The 25,457-nt window shown below is 38.7% G+C and overlaps 10 protein-coding genes and 2 non-coding genes across 12 annotated transcripts; 6 read left to right on the plus strand and 6 right to left on the minus strand.

Moving 5' to 3' along the window:
• Positions 1–31: 31 nt before the first annotated feature.
• On the minus strand, positions 32–3,131 carry RAD9 (chromatin-binding protein; the record flags this gene model as incomplete). Its single annotated transcript, XM_043192272.1, has 2 exons — positions 32–2,859; positions 3,128–3,131. 2 exons carry the CDS (start codon positions 3,129–3,131, stop codon positions 32–34), a joined length of 2,832 nt encoding a protein of 943 aa, XP_043048244.1.
• Positions 3,132–3,148: 17 nt separating this feature from the next.
• BYE1 (uncharacterized protein) lies at positions 3,149–5,173 on the minus strand (the record flags this gene model as incomplete). Its single annotated transcript, XM_043192273.1, is given in 2 exon segments — positions 3,149–5,153; positions 5,166–5,173. The coding sequence occupies 2 exon segments, from the start codon at positions 5,171–5,173 to the stop codon at positions 3,149–3,151; spliced, it is 2,013 nt and encodes a 670-aa protein (XP_043048245.1).
• A 469-nt stretch (positions 5,174–5,642) lies between these two features.
• IFH1 (Ifh1p) lies at positions 5,643–8,609 on the minus strand (the record flags this gene model as incomplete). Its single annotated transcript, XM_043192274.1, has 1 exon — positions 5,643–8,609. The coding sequence occupies one exon, from the start codon at positions 8,607–8,609 to the stop codon at positions 5,643–5,645; it is 2,967 nt and encodes a 988-aa protein (XP_043048246.1).
• A 1,097-nt stretch (positions 8,610–9,706) lies between these two features.
• KQ657_001478 (uncharacterized protein) lies at positions 9,707–10,684 on the minus strand (the record flags this gene model as incomplete). Its single annotated transcript, XM_043192275.1, has 1 exon — positions 9,707–10,684. One exon carries the CDS (start codon positions 10,682–10,684, stop codon positions 9,707–9,709), a length of 978 nt encoding a protein of 325 aa, XP_043048247.1.
• A 607-nt stretch (positions 10,685–11,291) lies between these two features.
• BUR2 (Bur2p) lies at positions 11,292–12,233 on the plus strand (the record flags this gene model as incomplete). Its single annotated transcript, XM_043192276.1, has 1 exon — positions 11,292–12,233. One exon carries the CDS (start codon positions 11,292–11,294, stop codon positions 12,231–12,233), a length of 942 nt encoding a protein of 313 aa, XP_043048248.1.
• Positions 12,234–14,110: 1,877 nt separating this feature from the next.
• KQ657_001480 (uncharacterized protein) lies at positions 14,111–15,618 on the plus strand (the record flags this gene model as incomplete). Its single annotated transcript, XM_043192277.1, has 2 exons — positions 14,111–14,114; positions 14,516–15,618. The coding sequence occupies 2 exons, from the start codon at positions 14,111–14,113 to the stop codon at positions 15,616–15,618; spliced, it is 1,107 nt and encodes a 368-aa protein (XP_043048249.1).
• A 79-nt stretch (positions 15,619–15,697) lies between these two features.
• Positions 15,698–15,770, minus strand: KQ657_001481. Its single transcript has one exon. It is a non-coding gene; the product is annotated as a tRNA-Ala (tRNA).
• A 13-nt stretch (positions 15,771–15,783) lies between these two features.
• Positions 15,784–15,857, minus strand: KQ657_001482. The gene has a single exon. It is a non-coding gene; the product is annotated as a tRNA-Ile (tRNA).
• A 1,104-nt stretch (positions 15,858–16,961) lies between these two features.
• GCR3 (Gcr3p) lies at positions 16,962–20,069 on the plus strand (the record flags this gene model as incomplete). The annotated part of the gene is made up of 1 exon (XM_043192278.1): positions 16,962–20,069. One exon carries the CDS (start codon positions 16,962–16,964, stop codon positions 20,067–20,069), a length of 3,108 nt encoding a protein of 1,035 aa, XP_043048250.1.
• A 25-nt stretch (positions 20,070–20,094) lies between these two features.
• On the plus strand, positions 20,095–21,252 carry CAF16 (putative ATP-binding cassette family ATPase; the record flags this gene model as incomplete). Its single annotated transcript, XM_043192279.1, has 2 exons — positions 20,095–20,099; positions 20,286–21,252. 2 exons carry the CDS (start codon positions 20,095–20,097, stop codon positions 21,250–21,252), a joined length of 972 nt encoding a protein of 323 aa, XP_043048251.1.
• Positions 21,253–22,500: 1,248 nt separating this feature from the next.
• On the plus strand, positions 22,501–22,956 carry YNK1 (nucleoside diphosphate kinase; the record flags this gene model as incomplete). Its single annotated transcript, XM_043192280.1, has 1 exon — positions 22,501–22,956. One exon carries the CDS (start codon positions 22,501–22,503, stop codon positions 22,954–22,956), a length of 456 nt encoding a protein of 151 aa, XP_043048252.1.
• A 331-nt stretch (positions 22,957–23,287) lies between these two features.
• Positions 23,288–25,330, plus strand: SPT8 (SAGA complex subunit; the record flags this gene model as incomplete). The annotated part of the gene is made up of 1 exon (XM_043192281.1): positions 23,288–25,330. The coding sequence occupies one exon, from the start codon at positions 23,288–23,290 to the stop codon at positions 25,328–25,330; it is 2,043 nt and encodes a 680-aa protein (XP_043048253.1).
• Positions 25,331–25,457: the final 127 nt, after the last annotated feature.

Below are 25,457 nucleotides of genomic sequence, written 5' to 3' on the forward strand. Positions count from 1 at the left end.
TTCCTCTGCATATAGTTTAATGTCATCATGATTAAAAATTAAAATAGTCTGGTTCCCAAATATGATTACTAATAACACATTGTACTAACCATTCCCAATCAACAAACCCAACTGTAGCATGACTATGCTGAATATTTGACAAGTTTTGAGCAATTCCTGATCGACTTCTGGTTATCCGAGGCGGTTCAGGAATGTCAAATGAATTCTCCACACTCTTTCTTACATTTGACCCCACTTCAAACACCAAGGTCTTGTTCCCACCACCTTTAATGGTTTGGATAGTAGACGCAATATCCACCATGTCAACAATGTAATCCACGCTTTTGGCCCCAAAGGCATGGAAAATAAATACAGCTGTTTCCAAAACCATGGTGCTCATATTTAGTTTCAGTATTAACACATTAATATCTCCAAGTAGCGCACTGTTGAGACGAAGCTGCTCATTAAGAGTACATTGGTCTTCGTAGTTCTTCCGGAACGGATAAATATCCATACTCTTAACGGCATCTCCCAAGTACTTGGACTTCCCTGAAGGTAATAAATAGGCACACCATGATTCAAGATTACCAGGGTTCCTTATGGTATCAAAGATATAAGCATCAGAAACAACAGGCCACCCTAATGCAAGGGCTTGTAAATATTTAGCACTTCGACAGTAGCTGGTGGACAAAACACATGCAAATCTGAAATGGGCCAATTGCCCGTCTATAACAATACAAACCCCTTGATCATCAGCTACACACCTCAAGTGCTTTTCAAAGCTTTCCAATATTGATCCTCCATTTCTTAAAATCACATCACAAAGTGCCTGCTTGTTGCCTGATACACTAGTGATAACAAAGAGTCTTCCTGAGAACAACTTTGTTTCTTCACTTCTAATTGATTTAATAGGACTCGATCGGCTTTTATGTCCTTTAACAGGACTACTTCCATCAATAACAGCAGTATTATTACTAGTAATATTATTAGCATTTAATGGAGACGAGCAGCCAACATCAATATCTGCAATTACATCGCAGAGCTCTCCAAAGGACTCAAATTGGGATCTACTTCTTCCTTTGATCAACATAGCATTGCCTTGATGGTGGTTCATCAAATCTCCAATCTCCATCCAACATTCCGAAAGCGGAACCTCTATTTCAGGGAACGATTTGGTCTTAGTATTCTGTCTTTTCAACAATACAGAATTATACCCTCGAACACAGCATATACTGTTGGTATCATTGTGAGTCTTCTTCAAGCCAGAGACGGTAAACCTGGCGACTTTCGATTTCACTCGAATGGTATCTCCAATTCGTATATCCAATAAATGCAAGTCTTCGTTCTTTATCTGGTATGTGCCTTCTTCAAACTCCACCTCCAGAACTTCTTCTCCCAAGGAAAGTAAGACTCCAGAATAAACTCGAACATTGTATAATGCCCATACACTGCCTTTATGCAAAATGTCCTTCTCTGTCATCACAGTCAGTGGCTCTTCTCGTAAAAGTTCTGGAGACTCAGGGGATGCACGGGCTCTCTTAAATGGGCCCTCTTCATTCTGGGAATCTATAACGAACTTATGCTTCCTTTGATAAGTATTTGGAATCATTATTTCTTCTTGATCATCAGTGAATGTCTTTTCATCTTTAGCATGACGACCAAAATCAATCTTAGCCTCTTCGTGTTTCAAAGTCGGCGACGATGGAAGCAAAGTTACGGTCTTTATGACCTGAGTGTTGGAAGTGTCAGGAATTTGGGATGTTCCTGTTCTAAATTGCTTATTAGCTGTAGGAGAAGAATCTGAAATCACCGTCGGTGAACCCAGACCCAATATAAGTGGCTGGTGTTCAAAACATGAAGGTGCTAGTGTAGTCTTTTGAGTCATATGTATCTTTTGAGTATCCATTAAAGAATTGTTTCTAGAAACTGCCTCATCATCTGATACTATTTCAATGTCTTCTTCTTCAACGTCTTCGTCTTCTTCCACTTCCAGAACAACATTCCCCACCGCATCTAAAATACTATCTTGGGTGTTGGGGACTTCTCTATGCGAAGCAAGAAACCTGATCTGACCCAAAGAATCATTAGCATCTGGTTGATACGCCAGAGTATCGAAAATGTCTGTGATTTCTCCTGCTGTTGGATTTGCTAGTACTTTCTGGGTCAATCGTAACTGTGTTGGAGTTTCCATAGACAAAAAATGTCCTTTATCACCATCACCATCATTATCATCGTCCATTTGTGTAGGTCCCATAATAGTCTTTGACCGAGGTGCTTCAGGATTGGATACCACTACTATATCGTTATCATCATGAGCCATGACAAGACTCCGTTCCGGAGATAACTCAAGACGATCAGGAAGACAGCGTATTCGTTGAGTCAAAGAATTATTGCCAGCATCATTACTACCAGCATTATTATTACCAGTATTATTATGCTCTATTACTTGGGTATCTTCAAACACGGATTTGTTCCTGGAAATCACTTGCGTGTCGGCCACTGTGCCTTTATCCAGATACAGCTTCTTCCATGGCGACAATTGCAGAAGCTGCAGCTCTCGCCGACGACATTTGGTGATATCGTGAGTGCTATCAAAGCCTGGTGGTGGTGGTACCAAGTTTGGTCTTCCTTCAGAGAAGAGACTGCCACTCATTATAACCGTGGTCTCAAAGGGGTCTTGTAGTCGTTGCAAAAAGGGAGTTTCGTCCGGCTTATCCACAAGGGAAAACCGGCAATTATTATTGGTCGATACTGTTGACTTGTCACTTGCACCCAGCGAGTTATTATCTGCGTTGGTACTTGAAGTCTTCAAGTCGTCTCCTCCAAACACCAAGCTGTTATTATTATTATTGTTGTTGTTATTGCTGCCTGCAAACGCGTCTGTCTCTGGTACAAGTCCATGAGCTACCGTGCCGTTGCTGCCGGCCATAAGGAGAGAAGATGAGGCAAATGTCCATAAAGAAACAAAAAGACAGACAGATTGAGTTGTATGGCTATAGTTGAAATTGCCAGAATTAGTATGGTCCGTATTATGATCTTTTCAATCACGTGATTGTGATCACATGATTCCAGAAAGGATATAAACCTCTTCAGCCGGCTATAAGTAGCATAAATTTTTATTTAATACAAGTATTTTTACATTATTAACTCATTATACTATACTTTACAATTAAAAACCACCATTACCACCATTCATAATGTACTGACTAACCAATTGTAATGCACCTTCAGGATTAGCAGCTATTTCTGGGTTCCGAGCACATATATCATCAAGGACTTTCCTCTGTTCAATTGTGAGAGTAGATAATATAGAAGAACTACCATTAGTTACGGGAAAACTCGCGTGATAATGGGCCTGATCTTGGGAATCTAGACTTGACATCGGTTTCGATCCAAGTTGATTCAATATAGCCTGAAGATCTGGACCTGAACTAGCAGTGCTTGTCGTCTTCTTCAAGATCCCAGGAGGAGCAGGGGTATAATCTTTCTTCACCACAAACACTGCAAATAACCCAACCATGATATCAGATTTGAATTCAGCCAAATAATCAGGAAGCAGAGGATCATTAAAATCAATTGAAATGATGTAGGCATCCTTGACAAAAGATGGTTTCCCAGACAAAACCCCTACCTTATTCTTATTAAGTAGATAATTATTGAGTCTATCAAAGCCCAGTTGATCTTTAACACATGTGAGTTGGATAAGATAAAGGTCCCTGGTAGTAATGACCTTGTTGAGGTAATCATCGGCCACTTTCCGATCCAATCTACCTTCGATGTTGTGGTCGTTCTTGGTGAGTAATTCCTTAGCAACAGATATAAACTTGTTATGGGTTCTCACACCATTAACTGATGTTGGTTCTACATAATTTGAACAACTATAGAAATCTCCTCTTGCTTCAAATGATGAAAACTCTGGGAAAACAATATGGCCAGTCCATAAGTTCCTTCCCAGTATTATTAAGGGGAGATTGGGGGTGTTTTGTGGTTTCAAAGTCTTTTTTTGTTTCTCGTCACTCTTACGCTTTCCTGTAATGATGAAATTCAAGTCATCATCGTCTTCAATATCAATTTCTGGTACATTATCAATGTCACTTGATTCTGAAGATGAAGATTTCCCATTTTTGGTAGATGTTAATCTTATTGTTTCAGCACTTTCAGCTTCTTCCTCCTCTTCATTTTGAATGCTATTATCGATATTATCTTCATCTTCGTTATCAAAATTATGATAGCTTTGTCTGTTGTTACCTTCAACCTTTATGTCTGACTTATGCAGCGAATCATCCTTGAAGATGCGGTGATCGACACTCCGAGAAATAATCCCACTGTCTCCTTCATCATTATGCTGATTGGAAGATATGCTTTCCACTATTTCCTCACCTTTATGGGTTCGTCTAACCCGTTGTTCATTATCTTCTACTACTATCACCGTCCGACGGATGGCATCTTGTCTGACCTTATCAGCATACGTTTTCAACGTGCTGTCTAGTTCTTCAGGCTTCATTTTCACCAACTGTTCAAAAGTAATCTTGTGGTCCAATATCTGTTGGGAAACATTAGGCTTCCGTAGTAAAAATAATACTCTTCTACACTCATTGGTGTATCTATCCTTAGCTTTAGGGAACTCATTATGAATGGCTTCCTCTAATTCCAATGACCATTTAGACGCTACCGAGTCTCTATCAAATCCAAGCTCAAACTTATAATCTTCAGGTATTATCCCTCGAAACATATTGTAATATGCTTTGGCTATACTGAGTCTGGCAGAATCCTTCAAGTTTTTAACAGAATACTGAGACGAAGTCTGACATTCTATGCATAAATAGTTCTTGGGTATAGCATCAGGTTTCAACCCCATACACAAAGCATGTTGCCAGTTCTTGCATTTATCACATTGAATCATCATGCCTCCTTCATCCTTATCTTCGTCGTAATTAGCCTTAGTGGTCTTACAAGGTAAACATCTCACCTCGCCTTCGTAGTCTTCTTCAATACCTTCTTCTTCCTGTTGCTCGTGCTCATCCGCAAACTTAAAGCTCTCTCCTCCATGCTTTGCTTTGGCCTTCTTACTTACAGGCACATCACTACTAGAAGGCAATACAAGGTTCACCTGAAGATCATAGTCTTCCTCCAATGGCCGTTTCGGTGGTTGTCCCTTATTTGCTCGCGATGATCTCCTTACAGACGTAGACATTTTTCCGCCACTGATTACAAGTAAACAAGCACAGTGCACACAAACAAACAGACAGACACACTCAGTCGCACACACTTACTCAGTTGCACTCCCTTTAACAATACCAGCAAACGTCCACTATGACTCGACGGTTAATTCGGTGCTGGTGTAAAGCTGTTAGCAACAAAGGCTTTTATTTATGTGGTGGTTTGATTTGACGTGAAAAAATAAACAGTGAACTTTTAGGTTTGTACACGACTTTGGTGATACTTATAAGCAGACCCTAACTTGTGGTCCTATAATTACATTTGACTCCATTTAAAACTGTGTTTCTTAAACTAACTAACTATCATGTACATATGCTGAATGTCTTAATTTTTTTCTTTTTTCTGTAATTTTTCCTATATTTCTTCCCCTTTTCTTTATTCTTAAGTACTCCAGTATAAACCTTCAAGAATAATATAAATCCTATAATGGCCCCTCAAAGCCTTCAAATCCCACGAATAAGTGACATAAGCTCAATATCGTCAGCAAAAGTCTCTTCCACTTCAGCCATGGCTGCTTCACTGAAAAGACCAGACTTGGTAGGTCGAAATCCTTCAGAGATTGCCTCAACAATCGAAGCTCTCCGTCTGGTTGATTTGGAAAGTGGCCCAACAATAGACGACTTTCTTCTTCCGCTTTTGTATACTCCATTTGAAACTTGTAAAGCAGAAGCAGCAGATGAAGAAGAAGAAGAAGAAGAAGAAGAAGACGTGGCTTGTGGCTTGGAGGTTCCATTGGTTGTTCCATTAGAGTCAGTAGCACTACCACTATTTGTCGTTGAGCTTCGTCTCCGATGAGATGACGCATTCGATGGGGGGTTCCGAACACCATAAACCCCAGAATAATGATTCCCGAGAGCATTATTTTGTAATATTGATTTGTTTCGGAATGCTCCTAAGGGAACCTGTCTCTTATGATTGCTGAAATCTCTCCAAATACGGATATCGTTCTCATCTCCGTCATCCAATTCACTAACATTCAACAATTCATCGAGTCCTAATGCATCGTCTGCATCAACCTTATTGGTTATGATAGGAAACGAAGTTCTGGGCTTTTGTTTGGGATCAAAAGGCTTTGTAATTAACGATCTGGTGGATAAACCATCAATAATACCAAATGGCTTGTTACTCACAGCAGCCCAAGTTCCAAGTACTGGAGGACGATGATCAGCAGTTTTGGAGGATAGAACCTCTTTGGCAACCTTCGATCCAAGTTTACTTTTGGAAGAAGACTTTGGTAAATTCAAATCTTCATCAGTCGAATCACCACTGTCATATTCGTATTCGGAAAACTCATCCAATCCAGTTGGATATTGGTTGCCAGGTTGTCTCTTGTTAAGATCATTAGTTGGTGATGATGCTTGTTTCTCCACTGTCGTGGCTAAGTCATTTGATGGACGCCTTCCAATTAACTTCGACCGGTTTTCGTCATCGGATAGTAACATCTCGTCATCCGAATCATAAGCATGCAACAGCCCTTCGCTTCCGGTTTCGCTATCACCATCATTTTCGTTCTCGTGAGAGTCACTATCAGAACTGAAAAAGTAATTCCACAAATATGAATCATCTTCATCATCACTTGCAGTTACATCTAGGCCACTTGACTTCCTGTCTTTGTTCTTGTGCTTACGCTGCTGCTTGGGGAACCGGGGAGAAGACACTTTGTTGTCGTTTCTATTCTTGCTGGTACCACTCTCTTGGGAGGTTTCCTTCTTTGATTTTGACTTTTTTTGGGCCTCTTCGGTTTCAGATAACGGTAGTTCAAAGTTAACAAAGTCAATGTAATCATCATCTTCCATGTCATTATCATTGTCTTCATTATCATTATCATCATCCATATCATCATCACTGCTGGCGTATTGAAGAACTTGGTCATTGTCATCGTCACGGAAATGATGATGTAACCCATTTGCTATCTTAGCAATAGTACCAAGTTCTATTTGACCATCTTCATCAAAGCCATTACTTTCAAACTCATTAACCAAGTATGCTTCTTCTTCTTTCAAAAATGCACTGTCTTTGTCCTCATCCATGGACCCGATAGAATTATTCCGAGTGTGGTTAACGCTTCCTTCATTAAGAAGAAGATCATCCTCATCATCAACTTGTAAAGTAGCAACTAACTCATTGTCATCTATTTCATAGTCATCGTCGGAGTTAAGTTCACCATCTTTAAACTTGGGAACTGGAAGTAGTTGGGATTCAAAATCAAAATCAAATTGTAATTCTCCAAGATCATGACCATTAACATTGGTTTCTTTATCTGGGGTAGTAACCTCTTCTCCAATATCTTCTTCATCATTAAACTCATCATCTCCAGTACGTTTAAGCAGGTCAATATGCTGCTGAATCTTCTTCTCATTGACATTATTACCATCATTGAAATCATCAAAGTCAAAAGAGAAATTGATATCTTCTGGAAGTGCAACCTCTGATTTTCGTCTTCCAAATTTCGATTTACTTTTGGCAATAGAGTGCCTTTTCTTCATATGCAGCAGCTTCTTATCAATTCCTTCAGACATGCTCTTCCTTTTCTCTTTCTTAGAAAGCTTCGTTGGGGATGATTGTCCATTCATGGCCATGACTGCATTCAACGTCTTCTTCTTATGCTCGGCTTGTAACCTCACAAAGTCTACTTCAGAATCATCTGAAGAAGAGTACCCGTATTCTTCCTCTTCATCTTCGTCATCGTCATCGTTATCCCCAGATTCAGAACCCGAATCAGAGTCGGAAGCTTGAGCTTGATGGTTCAAAATAGCATAAAGTCCCTTTAAGGGGTCCTTGGCCTCATCTCCCGAGTAGTTGTCGTCTTCATCATCATCGTCATCATCATTATCGCCGTCTTCTTCATTGGAATCGCTGTCATCGTCATCATCCTCGTCATCGTCTTCGTCTTCGTCAAAAGCTGGGCCCCTCTCAAATTGTGCTTTCCAGTTAAAAGTCTTCTTAGGTGCTCTTTTCTTTGCATACCGAGGGTTGGATGTCTTTGATTTGGACTTACGAGGAGAAATATCTTCAAATAAAGAACCCCTTCTGGAAGCCTCTATCTCGTCTTCTTCGGACACTGCAGTCAATGAAGAGTCTGAATCTCCATCCGACAAAACAGTAGCAGTGTACTTGTCAAACCGTTTGCCTCCACTAGTGTGATGACCTCGCACATTGTGGTAGATGGTGTTGCCTTCATCATCTGATCCACTGTTGGAGTCTGACAGCGAAGACGATGACTCGGCTATACTAAACCGTCGGTTTCTAGAGCCTTTCTTATTGTTATTATAGTTGAAGTATTTACTGGGGTTCTTCCCAGCAATAGGCCGAGGGTTCTTTTTGGATGCTTGTTTGGGATATTGAGACCCACTTTTGGCTACGCTCTTGTTGCGCGTGTACTTTGTTGCCTTTCTAGGACTTTTAGCCATTATTACCTCGCTTATGCTTGTGCTTGTAGCTTGCTTGTGCTTGTGCTTGTGCTTGTGCTTGTACTTGTACTTGTGCTTGTACGTGTGCGTGTGCGTGGGTCTAAGTGAACTTGCTTGGAACGATTATTCTAAATCTATCAAAATAAACTGAATGGGAGTGCCTGCAACCCATGCTATTAAGTGAACGCAATAAGACGCTGTTTAAAACTGGAGAGGGGGCTCTGTTCTGCTTTAGATAACTAATGACCAGCAGGAAAAACAGATGCTTCTAGGACTCACCAGGGGCAATATGAACTGTTGTGGTGGCAATTGAAATATACAGTAATCCGATCTTTAAATACCGAGGATAGTGATAATGGTAGTATTCACAACTATGCTTAGTATCTCTGGTTTCAATAATAAGATCTGTTGCCAATAAGGGGGCTGCTCGTTATAGATCTGTGAGGAATCAATGGTAACTGTAGAGCAGAAGGGATGATAAACGTTATCTTCTGATCTTATGCTTGTTTTCGTATTCGTGTCTGTGTCTGTTGTAACTCGTTCGTGTCCCGTTAATGTTTGAGACTTCTTCTATCGTATAAGGAGTCAATTACTTAATAAGAAGGAGATGAGCCAGTATTTAAGGTTGTGAAATTTAGGAATTTCCAAATGCGACACGATGAGATTGTAAAGAATGACGCCATACGACAATGGCATGCAACAAAATGTCAAAAATGGCCAGTGGTAGCCAATATCGTATAGTAGTAATCAATGGTTGATATTATTATTGTTGGATTAAGACCACGAGCCCTAATAGGTATTATGATTGGGTAAAAGGATAATAGGAGATTAATATTTCAGAAGTGTCCCTTGGTTACGTAACAATGAGACGATTTTCACTGTGCCTATAAATGTGTGGCAATGTTATGACAATATACTGACGAATGCATGCGCACCACACTACCTACTTGTGAACACACTTCTATACATATGATTCACTCGCATACATCTTCTGCTTCCGTTTATACACACCAATCACTCTACACCCATCGTACTACAGACTCAGTCTAAAGTTCCAACTGTTATTATACTATAACGTATCTAATCTACAAAAGAAGCTAATGCTTCTTGTCGGCATCCGAAGTGGCCTTAGCAATCAATTCAATCTGTTCCTTGACGGCCTTTGTCAAGTATTCAATCATAATAACATCTTGGTTATGGTTATGGAAATGTCTTCTTAATTCTTCCATGTCATCCAAGATTTGAGGCTTTGATAACAAGCTGTTACTTAACAACCGCAATAAGTCTAAGTTGTCATCATTTTGTAATGCATCTAAGGAAGCGGATTCCACACGGTTCAATATAGCATCGATATTGTCAGTAACAGCATTCAATTGAGTAGTCAAAAAGGATAAATCCAGAGATAATTGAGTAGAATCGACATTAACAGTCTTTGTCTTCAAAAAGTTGGCAGCAATTTGTTCAGTGCTTGAACCATCAACAATCGCATGAGGAATAGGGGTGAAAACATAAGAATTGTTATTGGAAACAGTCTTCCAACCCATCTTTTGAGTATTATTGGCACTCTTACCAATAACAGCTCCCAAATAAGTGGTGAATTCAGGAACATGGACTTCACCATCTTTTATGTATTGTACGTTCAAATGTAAAGCAGGAGATGGATATGCACGGTCGGTACCATGAGAATAGAAATCATGGATTAAAGCAGTAGTATTATCTATTTGTTCAGAACTACCGAACCATCCTAAAACATGTTCCTTCAAGTGAGCCTTCTTATATAATTGGTATAATTTCCTGTGTGTTTCCTCTTCAATGGCAATGGAATCTCCAGTCTCATTACATGGGACCATAAAAGCATCCTTAATCTCAAAAAGCAGTCCGTCGTCCAGTCTTATCCCCAATAATGTTCCGATCATTCTCTTGTTTTCGGGTAACACTTGTTTGGATACAATTTCCAAAACTTGTAACACAGCAGAGGTGTGAATCTTGATCTTGCATGCAGAGCCAGCTGTACCAGCCATTGGTGCACTCACACTTGGCTTCACCAAATGCATAATAGGACTTTCCACAGTCATCTTCAGCTTGCTATGGTATGGCTATTTGATTAGCTTGTGGTAAAGGGTTAGAATTAACATCAATTTTTTCACTTTTTTTTTCACATATTGTGAAGGGCGGTATACGCAGGATATGTATATAACACCCTAACACCAGGGTATTTGTATGGTTTGTAAATCATTGAACCGGGGATTCAAATGTGAAAACTCCATCAACGCAAGTGGTAGTCGATGTGTACTAGATGAATATGGCTGGTTTATATATATAGTTGTATCTAATATTGGCGGATTTCATTAGCGTTATACATCTTACACCCTCGGTGTTGACCTCGTAAGTAGACGATTAGAAAGGGACATTACTAAGTCTTTGAAAACATCAAGGTAAACTTAAGCATTGTCATATTAAGGCAAAATTATTAGAACAATTATTAATATATAGCAGTATGTTTGTAGCATTTTTTACCTTAATTTTGGTAGAACTTTTACTATAGTGGATAGTATAAATTGTATGGCCGGAATTCGAATGTATTCCGAGGTTAAGATTTAATAGATACTAAAAGTCTCAATTCTGAGTTGCACAAGTAAAGAGCACCAATCCTACATTTTCCGTTCCACACTGTCAACAAACATGAAGCGTGGCTTTGAAAGCATAGATAATGAAATTGATAGGTCGAATAATGACATTAGTAACGGAAATAGTCAACCGCAAACCAGTTGGATCTTTCTGGAGGAGTGTTTTTTAATCAAATCACCAAGTAGAAAGGCTATGAATTTAGAACAAGATTTGAAAACTCGAGAAGCAATACATGATTTCATCATTAAGCTTGGTACACAGCTTCGGGTAGACGGAAGAACCATTCTAGCGGCCACAATATATCTTAATCGGTTTTATATGCGATTACCAATCACATCATCCAAATATTTTGTTGCAAGTGCAGCAATGTCTATATCATGTAAGCTTAACGATACTTATAGACCTCCAGAAAAAATAGCGTTGGTTGCCTGCACAATTAAGAATCCTAGAATCACAGTGGACACCCAAAGTGAGATTTACTGGCAATGGAGAGACCAATTGCTATTCAGAGAAGAGTTAATGTTAAAGAACTTGAACTTTGATCTTGATATAGAGCTTCCTTATGAGATTCGAAATGAAATAGTTGAAAAGGAAACTGAAGAGATAGAGAACAAAAAGAGAGATGATGATGAAGAGAAATCAACTTTTGATAAAAATGAAGTCGACATCTTGAAACAAACAGTTTCTTTAACAGAAATGTTATCATCATTACCTATTTTTGTGGCGTACAACATGAGACAAGTATTTGGATGTTGTCTTATAATTGTTTTACATGAAGGCTCTAAAAAGTTCAAATGGGATATTCAGTTACCTAGTGATTATTTGAAGTATAAAGTTGATGTTGACGTTGAAGGTTGTTTCAAATGCTTCTCTTACATCCATGTGTTACTTAAGCACTGTCTGAGTAAGCATCCACAGTTGTTGAGCCACAAGCCGCTAATCAAACGGATTCCACAATTATCAAGAGAGGAATTCTTCAAGTATGCAAATGTGTGACATAGATTATACAATGACTAAAGCTGCCCTGATGGTTAGATTAGCGTGGGGGTGGAGAGGGGCGCAATTACTGCTAAGAAGCCTATAACAAGCATTTTAGACTGCCTATACATTAAGCCTTACAGATTTTACCCAACTCTGCTTATACGCTGCTCTTTATACCCGATTAGGAAGTTGACTTGTATTTGGTGAAAACAAGCTAAAGATTCGACATTCTTGTGCTTGATATTATTTTACCTTCAATGCACGTCTGGAAGGAAGACATATGTTGCTACGTTGGCGATAGAATTCTGACAATTTCATCAGAGCTTAAGTTCGTTCTGTGCGTATGCGTCAACGTGCGTATAAGCACGGCTTAGAAGAGTACTTGAACCTACATTTGCAGATACGAGCGAGCTATTTTCCTTTCTTGAATATCTTAGCGATAAAAAGGACTTGAAACGAAAGGAAGATGAACAATGTAAGGGGAGGACTTTGAATATTTTTGGCATAGATTACCCAGGCTGCATGGGAGTTATGTAGTAGCCCTTTAGTGGAAAAAAAATGATGAAGTTTATATTGGAACTTACATGTGTTGTATGCGATTCCAAGAAGATGTATAGAAAACAAGGAACTGAAATAAAAACATTTCGATCCTTGTATTCCTTGCAGTGCCACAGCTGCATGTTTCCTGATGTACATTTGTACATTTGTTCGAGCATACAAGCGTACGCACGTGCAATCATTTGGTACTTAGATGGTGCTAGTAATGGAGATGGATCAATTTTATACATGAATCTTACGATTTGTATATATGGTCAGGTACTGGATATCCATTTGGTTACATAGAATCTCGCAAAAGAACTCTTTGGGGCATCAGAAAACTAGATGATGGTAAATTTGAAAGATATTTTAGAGATGGATACTTTGATATAGTAGAAGCTAAAGAAGTTACAACAGATTCATTTATGGTAAAACAGTGTACAATACATGTGTATACATTAGAAGAAAAGTAAGCGTACGTTTTCCTAAAGTAAGAAATCTTATCATCTACTGCATATTCTTGGAATAACTAGATACGTCATAGTGGTGATAATCATTGAGTGTCCAAGGCGAAAAATTCATACCGTAGGTGGAGTTTACCTACTGCTCCCCTTCTCAAATCAACTTGGCCCCAATGAACATACAAGACAATCAGGTGACTACTGATGATAATGAAGATGACGATGGCGTCCACTTGGATTTGTTCCGAGATCTTGATGTGGATCTTATAGACCTTTTCAGCCGAGGAAATGTGGCGCTGTTATTTGATGGTCTTCCTGAAGAAGAACGCAATGCCCGACTAGCGGAGCTCAATGTTCTTTTAAGTTCGAGATTCGTAGGATCTTTCCAAGCTCCAAGGCACAGAAACAGGTTAAAATATGCTTATAGACGATATGTTTATCGTAAACAACTCTTTCTGAGGATACCAATTCCTATGGTTAGAGTGGGCTTATTATGGCGAGAATATAGTCCTTCACTTTTGGCATATTTCACACACATGTACCGAATATTCATGTGGTTGACTACATATATAATGTGGATTTCCGTTTCCTGGTTTGTTATCTTGATGTTATGTCGATTTGTGTTCAATGTATTGCTTTTATATATCAGTCAAACAGTTCTGCTGAATGATCTCGTGTCAGATGTGGTCACATACTTTTTAAGCGACTCTGTTCATTATCATGATATCTACAAGGATGCTTTTAAACATGGTTTGAACTTCTTTTACTTCCTTGACGAATTCGATGATGAGAGAGATGGGAACTCAAGCTTACAGTATTTTCAGAAAGTATACCATTACTGGGTTGCATCTTTCCTCAATATGAATTGTCAGCCAAATACTAGAATCAAAGATTATGAGTGTATTGTTGATACCAATTCTTTAGTATTCAAATTTGAAGATACTGTGAGAACCAATCTCCCATCATTTGGTTCTTTCCAGGTCCTGGCAACTACGCTAACAATTTACTTTGCTTACGTAATTGTGTCCACCTACATTGCCTTTCATGTATTTGGCAGATACACTGATTTCTTTCTAAGCAGAGGAGGCAAGCATAATAAACTCTACCTTGCTATATTTCGAAACTCCAAGCATCTGGTCCGTAATGTCGTCTGAGATTCGACTTGCCTAATCGGGAACATTCCCGCTAAAATTAATAGTGTGGGGTTTGGGGAATCTGGTGATTTGAAATTTCTCAATTTTAATTTTCACCATCTTCTTCTTCTTGCTTCCGTATCTTTTGCAATGTCGTCAATGCCAGAAAATATGAAGGCCGTGGTATACCATGGTCCCTTTGATGTTAGGGTCGAAACAAGACCCACCCCTAAAGTCGTTCACGACACAGATGTCATATTGAAAGTGAAATACAGTGGTCTCTGTGGCACAGATCTCCATTCATATCGCGGTCATATTCCTGGTCCATGCGGTACAATTATTGGCCATGAGTTTTTGGGTGAAGTGGTTGGTAAGGGAAACAAGGTTAGCAAGTTCAAGGTTGGGGATGAAGTATTAAGTGTTTTCACTATCCAATGTGGCGAGTGTTTCTATTGCAAACATGGATATACTGGAACATGCGTTAAAACAAATACCTTTGGTAAGACTGGATTGGATGGAGGTCAGGCGGAGTATGTTAGAGTCCCACATGCTGAAAACACTCTTTTGATGAAGCCAGCCCAAACCTCATCATCTTCTATTGTTGATGATTCTATTTATGTCTTGATGGCTGACATCTTTGTTACGGGTTATTATGGGGCTAAAAAGATCTTAAATTTCTTGAACCAAGAAGCACCTCAAGGATATAGGAAACAAACCACCAAAGATGTCAATTTACTTTTGGTGGGTGCTGGGCCCGTGGGTCTTTGTGCACTCAAAGCCTTACAGAGTTTCGGTTTCACTAACATTGTTGTTGTTGATAGCATTCCTTCACGGTTACAGCAAGCTGAAAGCTTTGGGGCCAAGAAGGTCATTAACTTCGAAGAACAGCCCGATACATTGGCAAATTATGTGAAGAGTGACTTGAATGGCATTGGTTTTGATGGTGTATTGGAAGCAGTTGGAGCCAACTCAAGTTTAAGATCAGCCTATGAATCAGTTAGAAATAACGGCATTATTTCTGCTCTTGGTATGCCCCACGATGCTCTTCCATTTACAGGGTTGGAATGTTATGTGAAAAATATCAATATTTCTTTTGGACGATGCCATTGCTGGGCCTACTTTGCTGAAGCATTGGCAGTATTTGAAAAGACCAAAGATCTGTTTGCTGGTTTCATCGACCACAAGTGTGCCATTGAAAACGCTCCGGAAGCTTATAAACTCTTTGATGAACATAAAGTAAATAAGGTTGTTTTTGATTTCACTACATAGTAATGCATGGTATAATTTAATCATGAGAGAGATTGTATATTCATTAGAAGGAGCATTTTACAAAACTATGGCAAAAAAATGGACGAGTCCGGAGTCGAACCGGAGACCTTTCGCATGCTAAGCGAACGCGCTACCAACTACGCCACACGCCCTTAGTAAGGGAATTGGTCCCTGGCGGGATCGAACCGCCGATCTTGGCGTTATTAGCACCACGCCTTAACCAACTGGGCCAAGGGACCTATTCTTGGTGGTTTGAGAGCTAATCTAGTATACATTATTATGACTATCTATTTTTTTTTAAATGGGAACATCTCAAGCTATGAAAACCTTTATTTACTTACACTTTTCTTCTCTTCTTCTAATTTACCACGATGATACTTTAGAAAATCTCACGAGATGGTATCACAAGCATTTAAGGTCCTTTAACGATGTCATCTCAGAGTGTGGCAATGTCGCCAATCACAACTTCTTTTCGCAGCCACCGCCATAAGTCCAAATTGTGAATCTCAACTGCTAAAAGCTACTGGTAGAGAATTTGTCCTATCAAAGGTGCTTAACAGGTTTAACTATCTCTCGTGCTAATTCTTGGGTATTTATTGTAATTTTATTTAGCTTTATCAGGAAGTGTTATGCAACTCTATGTAGTAGTATGGTTACCAATACCTCAGAGAACCTAGACACCATTTTTTTACCTAGCCATTTGGAAAGCTATGATTCTAGTGGTTAGGTATTTGAAACTGAATACTACCTAAACAGACTCTCGATGTGACTAACTATTGTGGTCTGACAAAATTACCGTCATAAGGCTGGATATGGTTACTATGTGTTCAATACTGGGGTAACAGGCGGTGGTATGTGGTGTGGCATACACAACTGGCGGGTCAAAGTAGTATTTTTTTGGGGGGGGGTTATGCCTAGTCCTCCCTCTTATATATAGTTAACTTATATTAAAAGGGTCGTTCTCCCCTATGAATATAAGTTAATTTAGATAAAATAACACCAAGTATAAAATTCATTGCTATTACTGAGTCTCAACCAATTGAGATAATTTGCATGCATCCATTTTATTGATTTTCAACCAGATTACGTACAAAAGTATAATATCAGACAAAAGTTTCCAACTGACAATAATAAAGCGTTTGAACCATGTTAGAATAGCTAAATTGATAATCAACTATTATTTAATGATACTTAGACCAGTGCATAATAGAGTATATATATACTCTACGACCATTGCTTACGTAATTGTGCGCACTAGCATCGACAAAAATATATAGACTGAAAAATAAAACAGAGCATACAACTGCAACCCTTCTTCTTCTTCCTCTTCCCCATACGACGCAATGGATATGGAACCAGAGCAGTCACTCAAAAGAAGTAGAGATGACTACGAACAAGACCATCAACAAGGACCAGGTGGGGGATACAACAACAACAATAATGACTTTGATGATGACCGGAGTAAGAAACAACATGTCGATCCTCAACAAGAATTGATCAATGATTTATGTAAGGATATCCGAAGAATTGGAGAGAATGCCAATATCTCTGTCCAGGTAGATGACTTGTCATATATTTCCAACCCCATTGTTGCAGAGTTTGAAAAAATTGATAAGTTAAGAACCTCCATATTGTCTACTGTACTTGCTATAGTATTGGAACAACCCCAGAAGATAAGTCCGTTAAGTAACTTGATTCTTATTTGTAACTCAAAAAACTTTGTGGTTGCTAAATATACCATTGAATATTTCCATTCTCAAGCCCAATGGATGTTGGATAACTTGAAGAGTTGGGATACCGTTGGTTCTAAGGACTCTGCTGGAGTATGGAATAACTTAAAGTCTATGCTTAAGTTTTTGGCTACTTTAGCTCCTATTATTGAAGGAGATGGGGTAGTGGCGATATTCAAGCAATTTTTGATGTTAGCAATTGAGTTAAATCTGAAACTGAAAGACACCACTGAGAAACGGAATGGACTTGCGCAGGAAATCTTTTATAATACGGTTATCTCCATTCCTTATTTGTTGAGTAATGAGCTGTCACAAGAAATGATTGATCAAGTCAATGGGTTAGTGGATATGGCACAAGAATTCAAAGAAGAACAGAATTCTACTACTGTACTACTTCAACCGTTTGATTCCAGATTAGGCAATTTCGAATTACCTTATGAACCTAAAAAGATGATTGATTTGGTATTACCTTCTTTATTGAAGTTGAGAGGTGAAGACAAACAATGGAACGATCTTATTGGTGGGAAATTGTTTTTAAACTATGATGAATTGTTGGGGCCAATCATTGAAGCAAACTTACAAAATAATCCAATTTCCAGTGAAATAATTAAACATAATTTACCCCAATTGAATTTACCCACAGTCGATACATTACTTGAAGAAGGCTACAAACCTCATGGTCTGATCGATGAACTCTGGTTCAATAATACCAGATTACTTTTCCAAGTTTACAATACTACTGAATTTGAAACTGTACCTGACATTACTTCATATGTGGGCCTTTTTTTGCGTGATGTTGCTTATGATATTTTAACCAATCTTTCCTTCAATAAGAATGAAGCTTCCATTCAATTGTCAATCTTAGATTTATTCTTCAATAGGGAATTATTCGCACCTCCAGGTTCATCTATTGATCAATTGAGTTTGATTCACAAGGATAATTTAGAAGGTCTCAACAGTCCACCTTTATCAACTTGGAAAGTTGAAGATATGGCAGTAGAAAGTATTTTGACGATGATTTTCCAATTACCAAAATCTCTCCATGTGGAAATTTATTATTATACTGTCTTGATAGCATGCTGCCGATCGTCACCGGAATTAATTGCACCAGTTTTCGGAAGAGCCATTAGATTTTTATTTAATAATTTGGAAACTTTGGATTATGAATTGAAACTTCGCTATTTGGATTGGATGAGTGTTCAAATAAGTAATTTTGAATTTAGTTGGAAATGGGATGAATGGGTTCAATATTCTCAAAAGTTTAGAAACTTGAAGTATCAACCAAAGAAGAACTTTATAAAGAATTTAATTGCCAAAGAAATCAGATTATCCAATAAGAATAGAATTAAAGGAAGTTTTGTTCTTATGAGACCTGAAGAGAATGAAGCAGAATATTTAACTGAATTTTATCAATATTTGGATATTTCACTCTATGAAAATGGTGGGAAGTTCAGATTTGATTATGACTTTGACCTTTATGGTGGAGAAGATTCTCACATAAAGGAATTATTATTAGGGTTGTCCACCAATGGTAATGGTGCAACTTTGGATAATAAAAATGCTTCTCCTCAAGAAGAATTGGTATTCATATTCACTAATTCCGATCTACCATTCTCCAACGTGGCTAAAAGAGTGTATGACTTCATTGTGTACCATTGGAAACCTAATAATGAATTTAGTACGTTGTATAAGAACGTTTTGAACGGTATTAATCAAGAGATAAGCGACTCACAACCAAATGATGAAGAAATGGCAGAACCAGAACCAGAACCAGAACCAGAACCAGAACCAGAACCAGAAAAGCAGGAAACGGTTGAAACCGAAACCATTTCCACCTCTTCAACTTCACAACCAGTGACCGATGAAGCTGCTGTTTCTGTGTCAGAAACAACTGTTGATAGTGGTGAACCTGATGTACAGAAGGAGGAAGAAAACTTGGAAGAAAACTTAAATGAACAATTACCCCCCAAACGTCGGTATAACCTCTCTCAAGTGGATCCTATAAAGTTTCTTATCAATTTATTTTTTCAAAGTTATGCCTTTATTGGTTCTAGGTCTGTCTATTCTGTTATCTCCATTTTGTCACGTGACGTTAACAAGTTACGGTACCTTACAGGGATGCCCATAGAATATAAGTCGGAGAACGAATCTAGATTTGAGGAGATTGAACTCAATGAAGAAGAAAAAGACAATAGACAACGTTGGGTTATTGATCTGATATTCCGGATTTGGATCCACCAACCACAGGTTGCATTTTTAATCTTGGAATATTTAATTGAGTTTAAAATCATTCAAGCTAAGCATTTGGTTGCTAAGGCCCTTTCGTTAGATCATAATTTGATCATTGAAAATGTCTCCTGTATGGAATCTATCAATAGAGTATTGGATAGGGCAATTATGGAAGACAAAGATACAGAAATCTTGGTTCAATTATGTCAAACCATTGTTAAGAACATAAATGATATTGGAACTCGCTTAGGGGTCACAGAAACAGATGTTGTGAAGATTACTAAAGATTTCCCGGAGGAAGAGGCTGACGATATTGAACTAATGACATCAATTGATCTTCAATGGCTTTTCTATGAATATAAGGGAATTTTAAAGACTTACTATAGAAAGTTTTCAAATGCTGTTAGAACTGAAGAATTCCAAACCATATTCAATGGTGTTGATAATGTTCCTGTTAAGGAGGACGTATTGAATTGGCTAAAGGAATCGTGATGCTTATACTACTTTTGGAAGAGAAATGTCGTATATTTTATTTTTGTACGACATTTGTCTATCTTGTAACAAAATACATGGAAAAAGTCGTTCAGTCGAACCACTTTCTCTCTAATCAAACACAGTAATATATTCACCACCGTAAAACATCATCTTCTTTTTTGTAATCACTATCATCTGTTAGTGTCGGTGTTTATCAATGACTTCAATTAATAGTGAAGACAATACCTTAGCCATTGAGACCATAAATCTCAATTACGAATTTGCCAATCACCGAGTCGGACTAACGGATATTAACCTTGAGATTCCATGGGGAACTACCAACTTGCTTGTTGGGCCCAATGGAGCCGGGAAGTCCACCTTATTGAAGATCTTAGCGGGCAAAAGCCTTATTAAGAAAGGGTCATTGAAACTAGGAGGGTTTGACCCCTTTGAGTTCAGTTCCGACAGGCACACTCACCGTAACTCCGATATCAACAGTTACATTACTTATTTGGGAACGGAATGGGCTGCTAACTCCATAGTGAAGAGAGATATCCCCGTGAAGATTTTGATTGCTTCTGTTGGAGGAGATGTGTACAGTGAACGTCGAGATGAGTTGATTGATATCTTGGACATTGATTGTGATTGGAGTATGCAACAAATTTCCGATGGAGAACGCAGAAGAGTTCAAATTTGTATGGGACTAATTAAACCTTGGAGACTCTTATTATTGGACGAGGTGACCATTGATCTAGACGTGATAGTTAGAAGCAAATTGCTAGAGTATTTAAAGAGAGAATGTGCCTTAAGAAGATGTAGTGTTGTTTATGCCACTCATATCTTTGACGGCTTAGGTAAGCAGTGGTGTGATAGAGTGATTCATTTGGATGAGGGTAAGAAGAAAGACGACATTGTCATCTCACAAATCAGGTATGTTGTGGCCAAGACAGAAGATGAAAAGAGAGTTAAAATCGACAACCAGGCTGTTTCGGTGCCCTTAGCAGAGACTTTGCATCCACTAGCATTACATTGGTTAGCGGGTGATTTGCTTGAACGTGGGTCACGTGAGGAGCAACGGCTTCGAATGGAACATGCAAGAAAGGGGTGGGATAATGAAAGAGATGGAAGGTATTTTGATGCTGATAGTGCAAAATTATCCAGTTATTTCATTAGCACCAGAAGTAAACCAGGACCAAGTTAACAATAAACCAAATTATATTATATTAAAGAAGAACAAGAAACCAATCAATGCAATAGAAATGCAGTAGTACTACCATAGTACTACTTCAAACAACTATAGTAGTACAATTATCTAAGACCTAATACCATAACTAGTATTGTACTTTAACAGTACTATGCAGTGCTGTACTGTCTTTCCAACTCGAGAAACTGTATATTTTTTTGCTGTACTTCATTCTGCTTAACAAGAATATAGTTTGTTAATCTCATATCAATGGTTTCTAATGGAGTTGGAGGCACTAACAATTGATGCAACTGTTCGAAATTAAATGACGGTACTTCATGATATGATTCTCTTGATTTCTTCTTTGCCTTAGTAGCCAAAGGACTTCCGGCTGATCGCTTGAGATCTATTTTGGATTGGGAAATGTCTTTGAGCACCACACTGTTCTCCTTGTCTTCCATCGCGAATGAAGACGAAAAAGAAGAAGAAGAAGAAGTAGATGATGGTGGTTGATTTGAGATTTGATACTGTTTATAATTGTACCGATCGGGACGCGACATAAATGGCTGTATTGGGTAATCCGCGACGTAAAAATGACATATGCGTAATTACCGTAATGGGTAATGTCATTTACGTATGTAATATTGCGACATGAAATAAGGTATTGTCTAGTAATTCGTCTAACGTCCATTACGATTTTAGACTTTTACTGTCTTGTACGACAAACGATCAACAAAAAGAGTCAAAAACATAAGAACTAATACTAGTCTAACTTAAGCTTAACTAGGTTCCCCTTAATTACGATATTGTATCAGCCGTGCCAAACAAAAGATTCTAGCCAATCACAAAGAGCCATTCGTCAAACCACAAAAAAAAATACAAGTATATCATATCCAATAAGCTATGACACAACCGAGTCCTCTATTTGATGAACACCAACGACCTATACAATATGGTATTAGAAGACATCAACCTCTGACACTGTCACTGCGTCTGGCACTGGGACTGAGTCAGGGACTTGGTGTACCCTCAAACCTGGAGAAGCGACATTCACGACATTCCTCTCGATCAGATACCCTCCCCACCACGACATTTGTGAAAATTTTCAATTCGGCCAACGTTGTATATTTTCTAACAATAATAATTATTGTGTACCTATTTATTCCTTCTTCTTCTTCTTCTTCCTTTTCTTCATCACTTCTGATTCCTTCCCACACTTGCACGTGTTCGATCCCCCCATCCGAAGTACCATCTATTCATTCTACAATGTCTGACGAAAGAACCTTTATTGCTATTAAGCCTGATGGTGTCCAAAGAGGCTTGGTCAACAAGATCTTGGGTAGATTTGAAGACAGAGGTTACAAGTTGGTTGCTATTAAGTTGGTTCAACCTACTGAATCCTTGTTGAAGGAACACTACTCTGACTTGACCTCCAAGCCATTCTTCCCATCTTTGTTGTCCTACATGTTGTCTGGTCCAGTTTTGGCCACTGTTTGGGAAGGTAAGGATGTTGTTAAGCAAGGTAGAGCTATTTTGGGTGCCACCAACCCATTGGCTTCTGCTCCTGGTACCATCAGAGGTGACTTTGCCATTGACATGGGTAGAAACGTTTGTCACGGTTCTGACTCTGTTGAATCTGCTAACAAGGAAATTGCCTTGTGGTTCAAGCCTGAAGAAGTTATGTCTTACAAGTTGAACCAATTTGGCTGGATCTACGAGTAAGTTAGTTCATAGTTTATGTTAATACAAGCTTAAGATTATCATAATCAGATATAGTACACTGTAGACTCAACTTGTTGAGTACTGCAGATTACTGTGGCTCACTATATTTCAGCACAGTTTATTTCAAAATGTAATGATACGCTACCTTACTTATACTCTATTCCATTCATTACATTACAGTGTACCGCATCACATTGCATTGCATTACATTACAGTGCGCCTCAGTAAAACTGTGCCAACTTTATTCATTGCGTCTATGTCGTGGTAGTGAGTGCGAATTGAAATCAAATAGCCGTCAACAACTTTACCAGTGGCCCCTCTACAATTGACAATGCCAATGGAAGATGACTCGTTTGAGAACAACGAGTTGGTTGTGGACGAAGACCAGGTGATGAACATGAACATGGACATTGATATGGATCACAGCATCGACAACGAGGAGGAGTACGAGGGAGAAGACGAGGACGCGAAACGTGAAGATGAAGGTGAGAGAGAAGAAGACGACGATGACGGCCGAGAAGAAGACGAAGATGGTAAAGGCGAAGGTGACGATGACGATGACGATGACGATGATGATGGTGATGATGATGATGAGGACGAAGAAGAAGAAGACGACGACGATGATGACGAAGTAGATGAAGCCAAATCTCAAAACAAGGCTCAAGATCAGTCATCACCAACTGTACAAGTTGCTGCAAAGGACGCAGAGATGGACGATGCAGACATTAAGATGGAAAATGCAGACACTAAGATAAAAACCAAGGAAGAAGAAGGTAGTGCTCAGCGCGACGAAGGTGATACTCAGCGTGATGAAGTTACGGTTATTGGAGAAGCCGATGTTGATGTTGATGTTGATGCCGAGGTTGAAGCGGATGAAGCCGAGAAGTTAAAACAAGAAGAGGAACAAAGACTATCTAAATTGAGTCATCTTGAAAGAGTCATACTAAAAGCTAAAGCAGCTACAGAGTTTGATATCGTTCCGTCGGTGGCTTTCCCCTATAGTGGTCAATGTCATAGTATAGCACTTTCAGATGGTCCTCAATGGATATTGACAGGTGGAGAAGACGGATTCATAAGAAAGTACGATTTCATTGCTTCTATTCAAGGGAAATCTCCATTGACGGTTGCTCAGAAACATAATCTTGTTGACTCGGTCACCAAGGCCGGAGTCATCTCTTCGTATTGGGAAAATGAACAACCCATCACCAAGTCAGAGCTTCTTAAGATGAACCCCAAGATCAAAGCATCCGATTTCAATACCGGGTCCATATCTTATGAACCCAAAATCAATCCTGTTTATTCCTTGGATGTTGAACGTCATGGATATTGGTGTATCTCGGGGTTGTTACTGGGAGGAATCTCTCTTTATACCATGAGATACAATGAAGGTCAAATGCACCATATTTTCGCTCAAGATTCAAAAGTTAATCCTAAAGGTTCAGGTCATACAGATGCAGTTTCTGTAGTAACGTTGAATCAAAGTCAAAATGCTTTCTTGAGTGGTTCTTGGGATAAAACCATCCGGTTATGGGACTTGAATACTGGGAAAACTAATACCATCTATAAAGGAAGTTCAGGGCAAATCACAAATGTTAAATTCAGACCAGATGGGTTGACAGATTTGGATATCTCATTACCCGGTGACGATGACAATGAAGAAGTCAATGGAGATGAAGATGATATCGACTCTCTTTTTGGTGACAGTGATAAAGACGAAGATAATAATAATAAAGAAGCCAAAGACCGAGATAACGATCCCAAAAGAGTCAAAGACACCTCCAAGACCACCTCAAAAACTTTAACCAATGAAAACATCTTTATGACTTCTTCAATTGATGGTACTGTCAATATTTGGGATGTTAGACAAGAAGATCCAGTGATAAAATTTGGAATTCCTGAAGGGGTACCTCCTTGGTGTATGTCAGCCATGTGGTCTAACAATGGTGATAATGTTTATGTGGGAAGAAGAAATAGTACAATCGAAGAGATCAATCTTCGAATGCCTCATGCTAGAATCAAAAATAAAGGTTCATTGATGGCTCCCAATGTTGCCAAAACTCTTCAATTTCCAAAGATTAGTGGTCCTGTCAGTGCTATGACTACCATGCCCAACGATAATTTTATCTTGTGTGGTTCAATGGATAATATAAGATTGTATAATCTTGAGCTCTATGGTGATAATGCCAACAATACTCATACTAAAAAGCATGCCACACCATTCTTAATCATCCCTGGCCATCAAGGTGGTATCTTGAGTAATTTGAAGGTTGATCCTAGTGGTAGATTCTTGATCAGTGCTAGTGGGAATAGAGGTTGGGGCCATGCTGCTTATGCTGAAACCGTCTTAGTTTATGAAATAGATTTCGAAATGTAACGATTCATTTTTCCTTAGAAATGAATTATAAATGAATATAAGAATAACACTCACTTAACAACAGTAATAATCGCAATAATAATAATAATGATAATAATAATAATAATAATAATAATAACAACAGTCC

Source organism: Scheffersomyces spartinae (assembly GCF_019049425.1).
Source record: "Scheffersomyces spartinae strain ARV_011 chromosome Unknown scaffold_16, whole genome shotgun sequence".
Taxonomy (NCBI): domain Eukaryota; kingdom Fungi; phylum Ascomycota; class Pichiomycetes; order Serinales; family Debaryomycetaceae; genus Lizanozyma; species Lizanozyma spartinae.